The sequence below is a fragment of the Micromesistius poutassou genome, assembly GCF_964030765.1.
Source record: "Micromesistius poutassou genome assembly, chromosome: 17".
In the NCBI taxonomy this organism is placed as follows: Eukaryota; Metazoa; Chordata; class Actinopteri; order Gadiformes; family Gadidae; genus Micromesistius; species Micromesistius poutassou.
Genome location: NC_140287.1, coordinates 3,984,610 through 3,997,021, shown reverse-complemented (window position 1 = coordinate 3,997,021; position 12,412 = coordinate 3,984,610). Strand labels below are relative to the sequence as shown.

The 12,412-nt window shown below is 44.1% G+C and overlaps 2 protein-coding genes across 2 annotated transcripts in view; both read left to right on the top strand.

Annotated features, from left to right (window-relative positions):
• Positions 1–316, top strand: part of clmna (calmin a) — a 29,145-nt gene extending 28,829 nt beyond the window's left edge. The window contains exon 13 of the mRNA XM_084481754.1: positions 1–316. This exon is cut by the window's left edge and continues 1,884 nt beyond it. The gene's annotated coding sequence lies outside the window, so the exon portion shown is untranslated.
• A 658-nt stretch (positions 317–974) lies between these two features.
• The window catches only part of dicer1 (dicer 1, ribonuclease type III), a 30,756-nt gene continuing 19,318 nt past the window's right edge, over positions 975–12,412 (top strand). Inside the window, 10 exon segments of the mRNA XM_084482220.1 lie at positions 975–1,108; positions 5,590–5,676; positions 6,201–6,434; positions 6,567–6,725; positions 6,910–7,040; positions 7,496–7,630; positions 7,997–8,157; positions 8,721–8,889; positions 9,604–10,088; positions 10,751–10,883. Coding sequence (XP_084338346.1) covers positions 6,317–6,434; positions 6,567–6,725; positions 6,910–7,040; positions 7,496–7,630; positions 7,997–8,157; positions 8,721–8,889; positions 9,604–10,088; positions 10,751–10,883 — 1,491 coding nt within the window. The 5' untranslated portion in view covers positions 975–1,108; positions 5,590–5,676; positions 6,201–6,316.

Below are 12,412 nucleotides of genomic sequence, written 5' to 3'. Positions count from 1 at the left end.
TATTAGGAATGCTAATCATGTCTCCTCGAATGGGGGTGTGCAAAAAAAGCCATGCATACAAATTCTGTACAAAATAGGTCGCCTTCATTTGTGTGTGTGTGTGTGTGTGTGTGTGTGTGTGTGTGTGTGTGTGTGTGTGTGTGTGTGTGTGTTGTTTATGCCCGTGGCACACAATCTCCCCTATCTGACTTTGAAAAGGACTTACCTAGTAATGTGTGCCCTGCAAATGGTCTCTTTGGTTTTGTATTGGAGCCTCATTCTGTTATAATTGTTTAAAAAGCACCAGTCAAGTGCAATAAATTATGTTTTCACCTTTTGTCTGTGGTTATTTTTTTACTCCTAAAGACACACTTAAGACACTATGTAACACTATGTAACATTGCTGCCATCTAGCGGCCATCACATACATTTCTCCTGATTTGTATTTATAGTACATAGATAGTACCGGTAGTTCTCTTTTAATGGAAATTAATTGTAATTCATATTAGTTGTTTGATAAAGTATTATAAACAAATATAGTTTTATATCAATATATTGAACATTAAAAAGCTAAGCAATTACATAGTATACATCCAAGAGGTATACATAATACAAATGAAAGACCTATAGGTATCTACCTCAATATGCCCAAATGTGTTATTAATAGAACGTGAACTATGTCCATTGAAGCTGAAGGAACACCCAATTAACACCCGTTAATTATGTGCACAAAGATGATTTCAGGGGAATTTATGTATATTTCTTATAACTTTACTGCCAATAGCAATACGCTTTTTGATAGCCATTCTAAATGTCGTATGATTACGTGGTTATCACCTCCGTATTATTCGTGCATGGTTATTATCACTCCAACGCACTGGGCGTCCCGTCTGCTCTGTATTCTCTAAACACAAGACGCACGTGTTACCGCTGCGTTGCCGTTTAGTTACGTATCTTACGCAAAGATTTTTCCGTAAACGGAGGCCGAGGTGAGAGAAGTGGTTCCACGGCGGACGACTCATCGGCTCATCGGGACATCACAGCGCTTCGGGTGAATGGGTGAAAGCCTATCAGTCGCATGCATGCGCGTCTATATACTCAACGTCGGAATAGAGGCAATATAGACCAGGTAGAACACGTTTTCTTTGTATTATGTTGCACTACGCTGTAATATTCCTGGAGGTATCGGCCTTCCCCACATAGAGTAACTAACGTCAGGCTATAGTTGTCGGCTAGCACGATGCTGCACACATGCATGTTGTTTCCAACGCTACACACTGCTAATGCTAATGATAAACCGAGAACAAGTCCACCTCCATCTAATCGCCAACGGACAGTTTTGGAAATCGAATCGTGTGTATCGAATACACAATAACGGGCTGTAAACGTTACGCTGGCCCTAGACAGGCGCTGGGATGGCTGGTTTAGCTAGCATGCTAGGGCACTTTTAGACGTAGCTGCTAGCGCATGTGTGGGTGCTGGAGTGTGGGTGCTGGTCTGGATGCTGGAGTGTGTGTGCTTAAGAGGCTAATGGGTGCTAGTGTAGATGCTGGTTTGGATGCTAGAGTGTGGGTGCTGGTTTGGAGGCTGGAGTGTGGGTGCTGGTTTGGAGGCTGGAGTGTGTGTGCTTTAGAGGCTAATGGGTGCTAGTGCTAGTGTGGGTGCTGGAGTGTGGGTGCTGGTTTGGAGGCTGGAGTGTGGGTGCTATAGTGTGGGTGCTGGTGTAGGTGCTGGTTTGAAGGCTGGAGTGTGGGTGCTGGTTTGGAGGCTGGAGTGTGGGTGCTGGTTTGGAGGCTGGAGTGTGGGTGCTTCGGAGGCTAATGGGGCTGCTAGTGTGATGGTGTCTTCTAGTTTACAATCTGACATGATGGGGTCCACCTGTCGTGCCCTTTTTCTGTGTCTTCATCTTGATATAAAGAGTTATAACAAGTTCAAATGCGTTAGCTTTGCGTTTCCATTGCTGACTACTCTTTCTTTTTTTTCTAAGTAACTTAACAGTTCCAGATAGTTTCTGATAATCGGCAATTCGGGTTTACTATAAATGCCCGAACCCGGTTTAGCCCGTCGAATTGTCTCGGCTAACACAGTTGTGTAAAGCATTTTGCAATTTAAATAACTGTATGACGACAAATTAGGTAAAAGTGCTCAATGGATTGCTTAATATACAGCCCTCGTTATTTGCGTGTACTTTATTTTGACAGTTCTCACCAAAGTACTAGATAATAACATAAGTCACGTTAAGCAATGGTGTTGGTGCTGCTGACACCTGCTCTACCATTATAACAAGGACAGAGCTAGAAGAGATTCCTACACATTGATTGTATTTAACTTTTGACATTTACCGAATGAATTATTCAATGAGTTTTGCAAAAATGAGTGCTAAACATAAATATTTAAACAGTTGGAACATGTTTACGTATGAAGTTAAGTTTAGGTTAGTTAATTTTTCCCTGGATACTCATGATTTTAAACCCCATATTATCGATAGGAATGGAAAAGTCAATACTTTCTTAAATTAAAACATGTTAAAATATGATGCAGACGAATTCCATCTATGTAGAAGCTGGGCCAACTAAAGAACATAGGAAACCGGCTTTAATCAATTTCAGATAGTGTTGAATGTCTGGTAGTACATTCTCTTGATTCATTTTGGGAGGTGGATTATTTTCCCCATGGCATACAGACAACCATGCTTTCAGTGTCACTTTGCTGACTGAAATGCAACCAGGTTCCTATTGTTTTCATTTAAGAAAACTGTAAAGGCATTGTATCGTTACTCCTGAAAACATCAGTTTTCTGCAACTATCCAAAAGGCTGGGTTACATACAGAAGCTTGTTGTGTGCTTGTGACAGCCATGAAGAGAGGTGATAAGAGCATGAAAAAGCTGCGGGGCTTTGTGGAGCACTGTAACAACCACTTAATGATAGAGAAAACCCAGTCCCCTGTCATTAAATAGAACACTGTGCAAACCGTGGAACTCAAGCCTCAAAGGCACACTGCTGCTTAGTATGAGAGCTACTTAGTCTGAATGGTAATACACTGTGTATTACCATTACAATATCTCTAGCACTTTTGTAGCTATTCGCGCAACCTACTTTTTAGGAGTTAAAATGGCTTCTTTTTTTATTATGTAACCAAGATTATCATCTCTTTGACAAGTGTGTGTGGTGGTCTTGCAAATAGTTAAATGGTTTTGTCTGTCATCTTTGGCCCACCAAGGTTTTAAATCAGGCTAGCTTCAACCATGATTTTAAATAGATATGTTCTCTGTGTTAACAAGGATTTAGAATAACATTTCTTAAACCATCTCTGGAGGTAAAATGTTGAGGAGGATGCTGCTTTTCCCTTAATGCACATATTATGAACATCATTATGATGACTACAGGTGTGTACGACCATGATTGTGTTGGTGTGCAATTTGTTGGTTGATGGTCTGTGAATGTACTGTAGGAACTCCATGAGTAGGAGTACAGCCTGTGTCTGTACTGTATGCAATATGTTTGTATTTTAACAGCAGATACTGAATGTTTCCAAGACCAATTCCCTTCGGGAAAATAACGTTTCTTATCTTGGTCATCAGCCACCCTGTTTGCTGAATCGATATGAATACCAGTGAAAGTCAATGGGGAATATGTCTATAGTCATGTGGGCGTTGGCCCAGTGAGATGTTGTTTGCCTTTCTTTTACACCGGATTATACCACTTTGTTACACTCACAATAGTAATCTTGTGTCTACGCTCAATCTAAAATGTTGACATGAAATGTCAAATGTAAGTCATTGATAAAATTGCAACATGGTCTAAGCCACCTGCAAACATTGACTAAGTACTACTGTATGTTTAGTTGTATAAATAATATGCTAGAGGGAAGATATCAGTTGTCACCTAGGCCCAGTCCCATTTCTCTCCCCTTAAAAAGAACACTTGCTTTGAGTGCCCTTAGCTGCAAGTCAGCTACCGAGCTGGCTAGCGTTCAAGGGATGATTTTAAGGGAAAAACAGCACTCCCCCTTGCCCCCTTGCTATTGGGACACCCTACCCCTTTGCAGGAACACGCAAAATCTAGGGTTGTGGCTTACATCTAGGGGAAGGGTGAGAATTGGGAGAGGGCCCTAGTGTGTCTAAACTCTTAAGTGTGTCACGGCTCGGTTTGTTTCGTGTTTTTATGGCCCAGTATTATTTGGTTAGGTAAAATATATATTTTCCTAGGGTTAGGGCACACATGAAATGAAATGTGCTGTTCCTTGTCTGTGCCCTTACATGAATGGCTGTCCTAAGATGAAAGAGTATTTATTTATAACTAATGTAAATTTTTCAGAAAAAAAAAATCAAGAAGCTAAACATATCAATACACTATAAACCAAAAGGTTTATAGTGCAATCATCTTAACCATGTATTTAAATCCTGCATATTCAACTGCGTGATAAGGCTGGAACTATTGGCGCATTTCCACTGGCGGGTGCGGGTCGGTTCGGTATGCAAAAGGTGCAGCACGGTTCGCTTTTCCACCGCCAAAGTGGGCGTGGTCCGGACTGAGCCATGATGAGCCGTACTCATCTCGCAGTACTCCTCCGTTGGGGTACTGAGACGTCTGAAAGGGTGCCAACAAGTTCGAGGTACACATGCCGCTCGTTGATTGGTCGACAGAATCATCACTTCACTTCCGTGCAACAGAGGGATAATAGCTAATAATAATAATAATAATAATTTATTAGCAGGCTACACTGTGTCGGGCTTCTATGAGGGTACGATTCTTACGTAGCTGCTGCGGTTATCGCCATCCGGCCCCGCGCTACCATAAGGGTACTGTCGGCGGTGGAAACGCAAGCCGTAACTCAGCTGCGCCGAACCACACCTTCACTACTGGGCTGTCAGGCGTGCAGGGCTGAAGCGCACCCGCCGGTGGAAATGCGCCATATAAGCACGCCCAAGCCTTTGTTGATTTTCCTTGTATCGATCTGAGTTGGTTGACAATTTTAGTAGTAGTTTTTAGTTTTTACCTACATCGATATCAATGTACAGACCAACATACTAATCTTGAAAAACAGCTCTGGAAGAAAAGAAAGTCCAGAAATGTGTTTTGCGCTCTGTGTGCTTTGCTCTGTTTTATCACATGATTCTAGCAGGGCTGACCCCTCATAGTCGACCAGTCAGAAGCTCTTAGCTAAAGTTGGTCAGGCGAGTAATCACATTTTGTGCTATGATAATAAGCAATGCATGTGCTTTAATTGTTCTTAAATTTAAAATATTGAGCGTTGGACAGGCACTTCCCAACATCTGAAAGTGAAATAACCGGCATAGCTCGCTAGCTCTACAACAGTAAAAAGCATGTAAAAAAAGATTGTGTGTGTGTGTGTGTGTGTGTGTGTGTGTGTGTGTGTGTGTGTGTGTGTGTGTGTGTGTGTGTGTGTGTGTGTGTGTGTGTGTGTGTGTGTGTGTGTGTGTGACACACATACACAACATGAAATGCATATTACTATCAATTAAAAAATGACTTGACAAACTAGGTATCATCGAGATTTGGACCAGGTATCTGATTACAGTTTTGGGATATTTGTTGCATCCCTGAATTTTTTCTACATTGTACCAATACTGTCTTTTTGTGTCTCAGGGTGCTTCTGGACTGGATGAAAGCATCTCTATCATGAAGCCCAGATTAAGTGCTGTATCCTTCCCCAGACGACCTCTGAACCTACCTGTGAGTAGCATTCAAAGCCAAATAATGAGCTTTACAAAAAAAATTTCACCTGAAGATAATGATATGGCATCATTCATCGGTTTTCTGGGGACCCATTTTTTTTTTAATTACAAACCATCGCAACCCAATTCACAATAGGCCTTATCTATAATTCTTGAGAAGAACGATTTTGTGCATAAATGAACATTCCTGACTTATGTATTTTCGCTCATGTTCTATTGCCTAATGTTTTTGACAAAAAAAAAAGAAGTGTCCCATCCCTCTGCTTGACTTTGCAGTCACCAATAACTCTTGCCTGAAATACAGTCACCTCTTATGGAACTGTATTTTGTCGTAACGCAAAGAACGAAAGCAGCTCGATATTATTTTTGAACACCGTGTAGCACAACCAGAAACCCCTAGTTCAAATCTGTAATTACTTTTAACGTGGTTAGAAACCAAGTGAAGTAAATCACTTATTGGCACTGTTGCACATCACCAGGTACATCTGGGCCCACAGTGAACAGTTCTCTTCCTTTCTCCAGTGAACTCTTGCGGGAGGAGGATGAAATGAGATAAGAGAGGACGACAGGAGGAGCCCCGCCCCCCCCCCCCCCCCCCCCCACCGGCACCCACCTCCGACTCCCTCTCTGTTTGAAGCATGGCGGGCCTGCAGCTCGTCACCCCCGCCTCATCAGCCATGGGGCCTTTCTTTGGGCTGCCGTGGCAACAGGAGGCCATCCACGACAACATCTACACGCCCAGGAAATATCAGGCAAGTATTAGCATGGGCTCCCGCGTTGTACATATGGACACTTGACGTGTTAAGTAAGGCACCAACAACTTTTGGTTTAAGTGTTTGGCTGGGTGGACATTGGTCAGTGAACTGGAAACTGTCCCGTTACAGGTAGAACTTCTTGAAGCAGCTCTGGAACACAATACTATAGTCTGCTTGAACACTGGCTCAGGGAAGACCTTCATCGCAGTGCTCCTGACAAAAGAGCTCTCCCACCAAATCCGCGGCGACTTCAGAGACGATGCAAAGAGGACCGTTTTCCTGGTGAACACAGGTAACCCCGAAGTAGCTGCATAGCAAGTCCCCAATCTGCTGCTCCCATCAAAACGTCCATAACAAAAATGTAAATCGTACCTTATATTTTGCATTGTAGCAGATTCAATATAGTTTCTGCAATATGGACTCAATTCTAGCCTGTGCCCCGGCCCACCCTGTTTGTCTGTGTGTCCGCTGTGCAGCCTCGTCGGTGGTTCACCAGGCGTCCGCCGTCAGGACACACTCTGACCTCCAGGTGGGGGAGTACACCAGCCAGGAGGACGCCGTCGCCCGGACCCCACAACAGTGGAGCCAGGAAATGACGGAAAAGCAGGTTTGTCCCGGGCACCCGCACCCTGATAAATGACCTTGTGGGGACGCCACTGGGAACAAGTTCATTGTTTTTCAATGTTGGGTGTCTAGTAGTGATCGACCGATATATCGGCGGACCGATATTATCGGCCGCGTTTTTTACATCTATCGGCACCGACGCAAAATTTTTTATATATATTTTTTTTTTTTCCGGCAATATTTACAGACAGTTCCATTAATGTTCCTTTTTTAAATTGAGACTTGTAACATTTGTAATCATCATTGTGTCATTTTTATGATGTAAATTGAGGGAGCAAAAGCAGTATCGGATGATGAAAAAAAAATAAAATCGGTATCGGCCCTAAAAAATTAATATTGGTCGTTCCCTAGTGTCTAGGGCGCTTGGTTCTTGTTTGTTTGTGTCCCAGTAATGTCCTTCTGTCCAAATGATGAATGACTCATGTCTTTAATGTCCAGGTGCTGGTCATGACGTGCCACATATTCCTGCACGTTCTGAAGAATGGAATCTTGCCACTGTCTAAAATCAACCTGGTGGTGTTTGATGAGTGCCACCTGGCCATCACTGACCACCCTTACCGGGAGATAATGACGGTAAGGGCGTGGCTGCCAGCAGGCCGTTACCACCGCTGGGTGGTCATGGTGCCACACCGGCTCTTTCACGAATGATCACAGTGACCTCATCATAGTGATCATCATATCAAGCCGCTCTGTCTGTAGAATTATCCATTATGTTTTCATAATTATACCCATATTTATATATAACTTTCAGTGAAACTGTACTTTTTTGTATTTCAGATTTTTCTTCTTTGTAACTTCAGAATGTAAACTCTCCTAGATCTTTACCTTTTGAGATTGTTAAGATTTTTTATAATTTTTTTATTATGTAATGCTGTGGGTGATGCGATGTCCACAGGTGGCATGAATATTGATAGTATCTCTCTGGCTCTGTCCCCACAGCTGTTTGACGGCTGCTCTGGTGGCCCTCGGGTCCTGGGCCTCACCGCCTCCATCCTGAACGGGAAGTGTGACCCGTCAGAGCTGGAACGCAAGATCCTCAACCTGGAGGACATTCTGAGGAGCAACGCTGAGACCGCCACCGACCTCGTAGTGCTGGACAGGTAGGACCGCCACTGATGTTGTTGCTTCTGTATTAGGGCTGAACTATTAATTGAATTTAAAAAAAACAAAAAAAAACTGACTGGCGATCAGTAAGATTCTTATTATTGTTTTTTACAATTGAGTAGTTAAAGAAAGACGTTATATCAATTCATGCATCAATTCATCTCCACACATAGGCCTGGCCTTAAGGAAAGAACAGTTTATATGTTCACTGCTTCCAATGCTGTGTTGGTCATACTATAGAATGATTTATTGTGTGTTTAGTGAATAATACAGAACATAAGCAACTTTAAAAAGAAAAATCACATACTAAATCGCAATCGCATTATTGTTTGAAATAATCTTGAATAGATTAGTTCCCCAAACCGTTCAGCCCTATTCTGCACCGAAAAACGATTGACTTGTTTCCTAGGAAACTGGGGAGGGATTAGGTAGGAGGCGTTTTGTGCATTCAATGGGCTTGTGCCAGCTGTTGTTATTGTGTTGTGGAGTCAGTCAGGTCTAATGTCTAGACTGCACCGTACTGACACCCATCTCCGACCCGTCTGTCTGCTTATTCCAGATATGCCTCTCAGCCCAGAGAGGTGATACTGGACTGTAGCCCTTACCTCGACAAGAGCGGCCTCTCAGCACGTCTGCAGTCTGAGCTGGAGGAAGCGCTCCACTTCCTTAACGACTGCAACATACCCTCAGCCAGGGAAGACCGTGACCCCACTTTCATTTCCAAACAGGTAAACAGAATAGCAAAGCCTACCATCCAGCTGATGGTGTTCAGCACAGAAAAATAACAGAGCATCATGTCAGCACATCCTACCTTGTGCATGCTGATGACCCCTGTGGCGTTTAATTACCGACACAGGCTACATGAGTGAAATGGGCTTATGAAATTTTTTTTGCAGATGTGTGCAAGGAGAATAAAATGCATGATGTAGGCAGCCAACAGTTGTTAGCAACAGCCTAAGGCTGTGAAATTAGTCGTAGGTATGATGATAGACGATAAGTCAACTGCGAAGAAAAAATTGCAACCAACCCATTGCAAAGCGCCTGCAGAGGAAGAGAAGTTAAGCCCCTCCTGTACTGGATGTCATGTCATGCCATGCCACCAGGTGTGGGTGTGATTAGCTGGTACAAGCTGTTTGGCACAGGGAAGGAATGATCTTCATAGTGACATGACAAGTGGGCGTGTCCACCCAGATATATGAAGGATAGATGAGCAACGTTTGCTACAGCCCACTGGGTAGGCTGGTAGACTGATCTATCCAGCGTACATCTAGGTGGACACGCCCACTTGTGATGTCACTCTGAAAATCATTCCTTCCCTGTGCCAAACGGATTGTACCAGCTAATCACACCCACACCTGGTGGCATGGCATGAGCCCTTTAAGCTCTGGAGTGCCCGTCCCCTATGTGTCTCCGTGTGTTCATCGCCGTCCCTCCGCCCTCAGATCCTGGGCGACTGTCTGGCGGTGCTGGTGGTGCTGGGGCCCTGGTGCGCCGACAAGGTGGCGGGCATCATGGTGCGCGAACTCCAGAAGTACGTCAAGCACGAGCAGGAGGAGCTCCACCGCAAGCTGCTTCTGTTCACGGACACGGCGCTGCGCAAGGTGCATGCACTGTGCGAGGAGCACTTCTCGCCGGCGTCGCTGGACCTCAAGTTCGTGACGCCCAAGGTGCTGCGGCTGCTGGAGATCCTGCACGAGTACAAGCCCTTTGAGCGGCAGCAGTTTGAGAGCGTGGAGTGGTACAACAACCGCAACGAGGACAACTACGTGTCCTGGAGCGACTCGGAGGACGAGGACGACGAGGAGGAGGACGAGGAGCAGGCGGAGGCCAAGGAGAGGCCCGAGGCCAGCTTCCCCTCGCCCTTCACCAACATCCTGTGCGGGATCATCTTCGTGGAGCGCCGCTACACCGCCGTGGTGCTCAATCGGTAGGGCGCCGGTGAATCGCTTCAAGGCTGTTTTGTTTGATTAATGATTTAAAGTGTGGTTTGTTCATCGTGGTTGGATTCTTCAACTACATGATAAAAATGGGGGGGTAATGTTTTTCAACATATGTAAGGAAAGGGTTAGCTTTCTTTTGATCCTGTGCTTCCTCTGATACTCGCCTTCCCAAATAATTACATATTTTAAATGTATTTTTAATGCATTTCTTGAAACTTCTCTCTCTTTGCTTAACCTCATTTACCCAGATTTGCATAATTATAGCATCGCAGACGAGAAGTATTTTAACATGGTATGAAAGAATGCAAATGTGATGAAGATTGCAAATGATGCTGTCGTAACATTTAGTTCTTTACTTTGAAACATGCTCAAGTATTTTGTGTTTTTCCATCTTAATGTAAATTCCCCTTTACAGGGCAACTTGTTACTAAAACAACATACATCAGTAGATATATTTAGACCTTGTACTTCTCGATATATTCATTTATCTGTTTCCAATCTCACCCGAGGATAACAGAAGGCCAACACCAGAGAGACCTGAATATCACTCTGTATTTGCACACCTGTGTAACTATTGTATATCAATAAGGTTTTTTCTTAGATAACAAAATGTATCTCTTTCGCCCTCTCCTGCTGGCTGGGTCATCAGTCTCATCAAAGAGGCAGGGAAGCAGGACCCAGAGCTGGCTTACATCAGCAGCAACTTCATCACAGGCCACAGCATCGGCAAGAACCAGCCCCGCAACAAGCAGATGGAGGTGGAGTTCAGGAAACAGGAGGAGGTGTGAACACTCACTCATTTTAATGGCATAATGGGCCCTTTTGACCGTAGGAAAAACTAAGTTGTAGCTCATCACATTAATTATGGGTTTGATGATTTAGTTATGGCCATGCACCAGTACAGACATAGGCCATAGGCCTGGGGTCAGGTGGCCAGGCGCAGCAGAAGGTAGGACTTGGGAAGATGTTAATAGCGATCTGGTTAGCATTCTGTGACGGCTTAAAGGGACGGCTGAAAGCAAATTAGAGAAAATGGGGGACATTATCTACAGCTACGGTAAAGAAAGATTTGGGAAACGGCAACATGAGGTAGTCAAGTCTAGGCGCCAGCAAGAGATAGATAGACTCATCCAGGAGAGGAGGCAGCTTAAGAAGCAGTGGAGAAAAGCTACAGATGACGAGAAGGAAGGTATTGATTGTCTACAGGCAGATGTGAGGGAGCGGTTGGCAGTGCTAAGAAGAGCAGAAAATATTAGGAAAAATAGGAAGAAGAAATCGAGGGCTAGAGTAGCATTTTATAAAGATCGATTTAAATTTGTTAAGTCATTATTTGATAGGCAGAAGAGTCGTAGTCTTATGGAACCTAAGCAGAAGCTTGAGGAGTACTTGGAGGGAGTGCACAAAGATAGAGAGATGGTGCTTCCCGCAGATATCCCACCTATTGGTGAATTAAGTAGTCAGTGATAGCCCACCAAGGTGGAAAGAGGTACAAGAAGTAATAAAACGTGTAAAGGCCTCTTCAGCCCCGGGACCCAATGGAGTGCCCTACCGTTTATATAAGAGTGCGCCGGATGTTTTAAGATTCCTATGGAAGCTAATGAGAATAGTCTGAAAAAGACTAGACGAGTATTCCCAAGGTGTGGCGTAGGGCTGGGGGAATATTTATTCCCAAAGAGAGGGACTCAGTTGAGATGAATCAGTTTAGACCAATTAGTCTACTGAATGTTGAAGGGAAGGTCTTCTTCAGTGTTGTGGCTTGGAGATTGACAAGTTATCTTGAAAAGAATAGACTAATTGATACCACGGTTCAGAAAGCTGGAATCCCTGGTTTCTCCGGATGCTTAGAGCATACCAGTATGATTTGGCACCAAATTCAGTTAGCGAAGCGTGAGAGGAGAGACCTGCACGTTGTATTTTTGGATTTGGCTAATGTCTTCGGGTCAGTACCACATAGTCTGTTATGGGAGGCCTTTGATTACTTTAGAATCCCAGGTAGCATTAAAAGCCTAGTTAAAGCTTATTTTCTGGATATTCAACTTTGTTTTAATACGACAGAGTACACCACAGGGTGGCAACAGCTCGAGATAGGAATTATGGCGGGATGTACAATCTCCCCACTCGCCTTCACAATGGCGATGGAGGTTATTATCAGGGCCTCTAAGTGGGTAGTGGGTGGGGAGAAGTTGCAGGGAGGGCCACGCCTCGAGCCAATTAGGGCTTTTATGGACGACATGACAACCATGACGTCAACTGCGCCGTGCACCAGCAGGTCGCTGGATTAGTTAAATAGCAATCTGCAATGGGCTAGAAT